We start from the raw sequence: 8,156 nt of genomic DNA, 5'->3' as shown, positions 1-8,156 counted from the left end.
TACGTAACTTATTTGCTATTTAGCTGTATAAAAACTGCACCAGGACTGAAAATTAAAATAAAACTACTATGAGATTTATGTAAACATCCAATTTAAAAACAATTTATGTTTTCATCACTTAAATGTGCTTCATATGCATTTGCAAATAAACATATTGCACAAAAGCTTATACTTCTATTTCACACCAAAGCTACACTGTTTCCATGTAAATTTGCAAAGAAGCAACACGGTGCCACTGCTAAGGGAGCGGTGTGAGAGAGACAACTGTCAGTTTATCGAACCTTGTATTATTGAATCATGAAACTCGGTATCGAATTAACTCGTGTCAATGTAGCTCGCTTGAAATGGAAGTGTTTATATGCAACAAAAGAAATGAGTCGATTGAACACTCTTTCAAACAGATTTCATCCCGATGCAACCCTGTTAATACATGTGTCATTTCTTGAAAATAATAAACATGGAAAAATAATAATTAAAGATCCAAACAGCCATGAAAAAACGATATTAGCTTTTAATTTTATAAGAAAGCTTAGTCTAAAAGTAATTTCAAGAACTATTTAAATGTTTTTCTTCATACAAAGTTGCATGAAACAACCGTGTGGTCAAATCCCGTGTTTATATGCACTCTTAACACGATTCAGCAACTCTTAACTCGCATTCAAAATGTGATTTATGGTGGCACGGTTAATAGTTTCAATTCTATTTGAGAATGTGTTTACATGTGTGTGTCCAAGTAACATGGTTTGAATTAGAACGAATTGAAGCATCATATAAACATGGCATCACTCAGAATTTTTTCGTAGCTATGTATGCGCTGTATTTGGCGACCAAATAGGCTTATGCTTATACATACGTCTTTGTTATTATACCTTTCATGAGCATGAAATGGTATTATAACTTTGGTCCGATGTTTGAAAGTACCAGAATAAGAAGAGATAGACCCATTAAAATGTATACTTAAATTATCAGAACATCGAGCTGAGTCGATTTAACCATGTCCGTCTGTCTGTCTATCTGTCTGTCTGTCTGTCTATCTATCTGTCTGTCTGTCCGTCTGTTTGTATGCAATCTAGTCTCTCAGTTTTCAAGATATCCGGATGAAATTTGGTAGGTGGGTGTATTTTTATAATGTATTAATCATTTGTCGGAATCGGAAGAATCGGACCGCTATAAGGTATAGCTCCCATACAACTGATTGTTCAGATATGAGATTTTTCGTTATAACTTCTACATTTATGTAGCTATGAACATGATATTTTGCAATACTTCCACCCATTACACTATGCGACAGTCAAAATCGGGATGGGATGAAACCAACGGGAAATGTTATATCGGTCAAAAACAAGTTATACGTGACCCGGCGTTTCGCTGGGTCACGTCTAGGAATCGAGATATATATATAACTATCATATAGGGGAAATTGTCACCTTTGGTGGTCTTCTTTTGACATAACTCGAGAACCACTAGTCCGATTTTGCTCAAACAAATTTAAAAAAATTAAAAATTACAATTCCTTTAATCTGTTCATATAACGTTTTTCTATATAATCAACAGTTTTGCCGGTAAAAATAAATGTATGAAGAAAAAAAATATTTTTTGCCTAAAATATTAAATTTTTTTAAAACTATAGGTCACATATTTATTGCCTCCATAAAACTGATTGTTGAGATATAGGGCTTTACTGTAAAACTCCGTTATTTAGACAGCTAAAGTCGATAAATTTCGTAAGCTATTTTATAAATAACTAGCTGTACCCTGCCACGCTTTGCTGTGGCATATTCCTGTTACATGGATGATAAATGATTAACGAAACAAAGCATACGTTTCAGATAAGTTTAATTTTGCAATACTATCTGGTTTTCCGACACGCAACATAGATTTTTCCATGTGAGAAGCAATCGGCATCTAAATCTAAACCATTCTTTTCCAAAGGTTGACCTGGAGCATTACTGATTGTGATTCCGAATGCCAATCGGATTGGGATTTGCCATATTTTAAATTGAAATGGTGTATCGGTCGGAATCATGGGAATTCACCTTTCAAAGGCCACGTTAAAATCTTTGCTTTCACTACGTTCTTCATCAATTTCTTAGTTTCGAGTCGCGTGCTATTGCAGAGTTTCGGCTGATTAATATTCCGCAACATGATAATAGCCACACCTATTTTCAATTTCAGTATATGGGGTCATCCCTGGAAGATCAATCGAGTTCAAAAATTCCGTTGGATAATTAACTGCTTCATTTGTTTCCACAACGGTGTTTATCGACATACATATATCTATGTTATTTTATCACTTCGAATGCTGGATTGAAAAACATTATTGAGTTGATAGACATCTGTTCCGTAACCAGCAATATAATTTCAGTTTCATGTAGGGTATATATGTTCTCTTATACTACCTTTCATAAATATGTATGAATGTAACCTTGTAATTTCATTTCACATCAATACATAGCTAAATATACATATGTGCATAGGTTCTTTTATCCCATACGATTGTATTGTAGTCCAGTTATGTACGGTAATATCAGCCCATAAGGCACCTGAGGTATTTATATTTTCTGGAGTAGACTCGTTTTTTTGGTTTCGCTTCAGCATCACGTGGATGCAGTAATATTTGAGTAAAACTTAAACGAACTTAAAATAAATTTGCGTTTGCCAAAAAATCAAAATCATTCGCTTTTAATTTACAGTCCGCTGGTTTAGCTACATAAAAAATTGGTCCATCGTACCGGATCAGGCGCGAACGAGAAAAAATAAAATAAAAATATAATTTTATGGTTTCGGGTTTTCTTAAATTTCTGCACCAAGTGAGGGGAGTAAAATGCAGAAGTTGAAGGCGAAACGATCCTTGCTAAAAGGAGCGGTCACACGCATCTTAAATTTCGTGACTAGCAGTGGAGCTGATTCTCCAGTGGCAGACTGGGAATGCCGTTTGGAGCGTCTTGAAGAGGTATGGAGTGAATACCGCGACATCGTTCGAGCCATGGTAGAGAAGAGCGATGGCGAGGAGGAGGCCCTGGTGGAGATTCAAGTAGATGCAGAGGAATTTGAAGAGCGCGTGCTGAACACAAAAGGTAAACTTCGAGCACATATCACTGCGAAATTGCACGCGTCTGGCGTATCAAATGTTTTTGAGTCCACTCGCGGAGACTGTTCGGTTGCCGATATTTTATCATCGCAAACGGAAGTTTTAAGTAATTTGGCCAAGCAGGTGTCTGGACCAAATTTAAGTTTCATGCCAAAGTTAAAAATCAAATCGTTCTCTGGGGAGTTAACTGAGTGGAAATCTTTTCATGATTCGTATGTCACTTCCATTCACAACAACTCGGTGTACTCAGCGTGTCAAAAGTTTCAGTTGCTGAAGAGTTACTTGACGGAAGCAGCATACGAGTTAATTGGGCATATTCCTGCGACTAACGATAATTATCTAGAGGCATGGAGTAAGCTATGTGCGCGCTATAATAAGCTTGGTGTTATAGCGCATACTCAAGTTTCAAAGTTTCTTAGTTTGACAACTTTAAGTAGCCAATCTGTTTCATCTTTACGTAAATTATATGACGGAGCTGACGAGGTTATTCGTGGATTGCGCGCACTGGGCGAACAAGCAGAAAAGAGGGACATCTGGCTAATACATATTCTACTCGGTAAACTCGATTCGACAACTGCCAGGGAATGGACGAAGTTCACGAAATCAGACAACGATTTTCCAACATTAAATGAGTTTTTGACGTTTTTGTACAACGCATGTATCACGTTGGAATCTGTAACACCGGCAGCCACATCGCGTACGGGAAGCCGTTCAGTTGCAGTTAAGACACATCAAACGACGATAGAAATGAAAGTTAAATGCCAAAAATGCGGCGGTATACATGAGTTGCATCAGTGCAGTGAATTTCTTAGTATGGATGTTAAAGCTCGCAGAGCCTTTGTGGCCACTAAACGCATATGTTACAACTGCCTTAGAGTCGGTCATATATCAAATAATTGCCGCTCAAAATTCTCGTGCCGTAATTGTCGAAAACGACACCATAGCCTCTTACATGAAGATAATCAGCAAACGCAGAAGTTAGAGTCATTAGTGGACTCTGCAGTTAATGTGAACTTTCACGCGCTACCTGCCATTAACACTCTTTTGCCGACAGCGGTATGTCTGGTAAGCGATAGCTATGGGTGTAAACAGTCGTGTCGCTTGTTGTTGGACAGCGGTTCTGAGAAAACTATTATATCAGAGAGCACCGTCAGTCGCTTAGGGCTACATCGAAAGCATGCAAGAATACCGGTACATGGTTTGGACAACTCAGCTACTGGAATATCGCGCGGCTGGGTTTCTCTTCAAATAACTTCCAGTGACAACAATAATACGTTCACAGTCGATGCGCTAATTATGCCAACAATTGCATCGTTTATGCCGGCAAATGAACTAAATAAAGAGCAGTACATTTCTTTTTTGTCTTTAGACTTGGCGGATCCATTGTTTTTCATACCTGCGCCAATAGACATTCTTTTGGGGAACGATAAATTTTTTGAAATTTTGAGGGGCGAAAAGATTAGAGGAAAAGAACAAAATTTATGTGCTCTTTCAACATCACTGGGGTGGATCGTAGGTGGCGATTTAACCAACAATGCGAGCAATAGAAGCGTGGGAGTATTTCTTAATAACGTAGACATCGACCAAACACTTACACGATTTTGGGAGACGGAAGAGGTCGAATACGCACATCAATTGACAGACGACGAGCTAAGGGCAGAGCAATCATTTTCGAGTACGTATACGAGATCGGACGATGGCAAGTTTAGCGTTGAGCTTCCTTTTAAAACTAAAGTTAACCATTTTGGAAATTCTTTTGAGTGCGCACTTAAGCGACTGCAAGCAACAGAACGCAGGCTTGCAGGCAACCCGGATCTAAAATCGCAGTATTCAAATTTTATGGCGGATTACATCGCTTTAGATCATATGGAGAAGATCCCAGATGAGGAAATTAGTAAATCACCTAACGAGTGCTGCTATTTACCTCACCATCCCGTTTTTAAAAACGATAGCACAACAACGAAGCTACGCGTTGTTTTTGATGGATCTGCACGTAGTGGAAGCCACTCGTCGCTGAATGATGCGCTGCTTATTGGGCCATCGCTTTTGAGAGAGATTTTTGATATTTTACTCCGGTTCCGTCGACATCGCTACATAATGTCTGGTGACGTCGAAAAGATGTACCGCATGATTTGGGTGCACGATTACCACCGGGATTTCCAACGTATTTTGTGGCGAAGTTCACCCGAGGAGCCGGTGAATCACTACAGGTTAAAAACTGTGACTTATGGCACAGCATGTGCACCATTTCTTGCAGTGAGGGTATTGGAAGAGCTTGCAAAAAAATCTCAAGACACTCATCCTTTGGCATCACAGGTAATTTTCAATGATTTTTATATGGATGACGTTATGACAGGGGCAGAGTCTTTTGACGACCTTCTTAAAATCCATAGAGAGCTAGTTGCTCTTCTTAAAGGTGCAGGTATGAATTTGCGTAAGTGGAGTAGCAACTGCAATGAGTTACTAAATTCTCTTCCCGAAGTAATGCGAGAGATGTCGCCTGTTAACTTGGAGCCACCGAAAATGCTCAAATTACTTGGAATGAAGTGGAACCCTGTTAATGACGTATTTTCATTTTGCCTTTCATACTCTTCATCGACAGTGGCAACAAAGCAGTCGATACTGTCAGATGCGGCGCGCATATATGACCCTTTAGGTTTTCTTACACCATGCACAGTTTTGATAAAAATGTTTTTCCAAGAGCTGTGGCTTCTCAAATTAGACTGGAAGGACGAGGTTCCGACTAGCGTTTCGGCACATTGGTTAAAACTCAGAAGCACACTTTCAACAATAAATTCATTGCAAATTCCAAGAAGAGCATTGTTCGCACTAGGTCGTAACGAATTACATGGCTTTTGCGATGCTTCTCAAAACGCGTACGCTGCCGTCGTCTATTGCCGTTCTGAGTATGAGGGTAAAATAACAACTCAACTTGTGGCTGCAAAGAGTCGCGTCGCTCCGCTCAAGCAAATATCTTTACCTCGTCTGGAGTTATGCGGTGCTGTCCTTCTCTGTCGGCTGATGAATCGTGTAGTGAAGACTCTGCAATTCGATAGAATGGCAGTTCAAATGTGGACGGACTCATCGATCGTTCTTCATTGGTTATCGGCTGTGCCGCGGCGCTGGTCTGTTTACATTGCAAATCGGACATCGGAGATATTGACTAGTTACAAAAGCTCTCAATGGCATCATATTCGCTCATCACACAACCCAGCTGATCCCGCTTCTAGAGGCGTATGGCCTTCGGAACTACACACATTGAACATATGGTGGTATGGTCCCCCTTGGCTCAACCAACAAAAGGAGTTCTGGCCGAAGTCAAGTGCGTTGTCAGACATTCGTCATGGCGATCTAGAAGAACGTAAGAATCAACCAGAAGCTCACACTAAACTCTTCTTTCTATCTACAGAAGATCATATAATAATTGGTCCACTGTCATCGCGCATTTCAAAGTGGTCTCGACTAGTGCGCTCTGTGTCATATTGTCTACGATTTATTGGTTCTGTATGCAAACGAAAATATGAAACGTTCCTGTCATCTAATGAACTCAAGGCTGCTACCGTCTTCATCATACGTGCCGTTCAAGAAGAGCTGTTCTCAACTGACATTGCTGCCATGAATAAAAAAATCGCCATTTCTAACAAAAGCAATCTTTTGCCACTATCACCATTCTTAGATGACAATGGAGTGCTTAGGGTAGGCGGAAGAATCAAAAATTCATCAGCATCATTTGACATTAGACACCCCATCATATTATCTTCGAAACACAAGATTGTCGAGATGTTAGTTAACTATACACATATTTTACATTTGCATGTTGGGGTTACACAGCTTATATTTATTCTGAGACAACAATACTGGATTTTGGGCTCGCGAAATCTTGCGAGAAAAATTGTTCATAACTGTTTAACGTGTTTCAAGCTGCGAAAGTGTACTCAGACGCAATTAATGAGCGACTTGCCTATAGAGAGGGTGAGATTCCAACGACCATTTTCTAAGGTAGGCTGCGACTATGCTGGTCCTTTTTTACTAAAGGTTGAGATAGGCAGACTGCCGCGTAAGGCCAAGGGCTACATTTCTCTCTTTGTATGCTTCGTAACAAAGGCCATACACTTGGAGCTAGTCGGCGATTTAACTACCGAAGCGTTTATTGGCGCCTTGGATCGTTTCATTTCAAGGCGTGGACAACCGGAAGAAATTTGGTCTGATAATGCGAAAAATTTTGTTGGCGCTAAACGTAAACTTCATGAAATGTACCAGATTCTGGAAGCTTAACAACGAAGTTCCGAAGTTGCAGATTTTCTTTCTTTGAATGGCATTACTTGGCGTTTCATACCACCTTCATCACCACATTTCGGAGGGCTTTGGGAAAGCGGTGTGAAATCGGTGAAAACACATTTGAAACGAGTAATTGGCGAAACAACTTTAACATATGAACGATTTTACACGCTCTTGGCTCGTATAGAAGCGCTGCTGAATTCGCGACCACTGTGCCCTAGCAATGATGGAGAAATTGATGCCCTTACTCCTGCTCATTTCTTGATTGGGCAGCCATTTACTGCGCGAGCAGAACCTACCGTCGACTCGGCTGCAAATATACATCCGCAAAAGCAATGGGAAAAGGTAAAACACATGGCGCAAGGTTTCTGGAACCGATGGCACGCTGAGTATCTCACTAGTCTTCAGCAACGGAAGAAGTGGCAAAACGAAAAGACGAACTTAAAACTGCACGACATCGTTATCGTTCGCGAGCCTAATATACCTCAGTCGCAGTGGATGCTTGCAAAGGTTGTAAAACTTTTTCCAAGTTCTGATGGCAAGGTGAGAGTAGTTGCAATAAAGACCGCAAGAGGGGAGTACGTACGACCGGTAACCAAACTCGCATTGCTTCCTTCCTCAGTAGGACCTAGGTCCTCCAGCGGCCCGGAGGATGTTCCGTAACCAGCAATATAATTTAAGTTTCAAGTAGGGTATATATGTTCTCTGATACTACCTTTCATAAATATGTATGTAATTTCATTTCACATCAATACATAGCTAAATATACATATGTGCATAGGTTCTT

General features: G+C 40.1%; 1 protein-coding gene across 1 annotated transcript; it reads left to right on the top strand.

Moving 5' to 3' along the window:
- Window positions 1-2,824: 2,824 nt before the first annotated feature.
- On the top strand, window positions 2,825-7,912 carry LOC118755161 (the record flags this gene model as incomplete). The annotated part of the gene is made up of 4 exons (XM_036490019.1): window positions 2,825-6,787; window positions 7,013-7,063; window positions 7,127-7,328; window positions 7,389-7,912. Coding segments are annotated over exons 1-4 (4,740 nt in total), but the record flags the coding sequence as incomplete, so codon positions are not given.
- Between the last annotated feature and the right edge of the window lie 244 nt (window positions 7,913-8,156).

This window comes from Rhagoletis pomonella, unplaced genomic scaffold (genome assembly GCF_013731165.1).
Source record: "Rhagoletis pomonella isolate Grant_MI unplaced genomic scaffold, Rhpom_1.0 Rhpom_scaffold_05489, whole genome shotgun sequence".
In the NCBI taxonomy this organism is placed as follows: Eukaryota; Metazoa; Arthropoda; class Insecta; order Diptera; family Tephritidae; genus Rhagoletis; species Rhagoletis pomonella.
The sequence above is the reverse complement of the archived record's forward strand: the minus strand, read 5'-3'. Positions and strand labels throughout refer to the sequence as shown.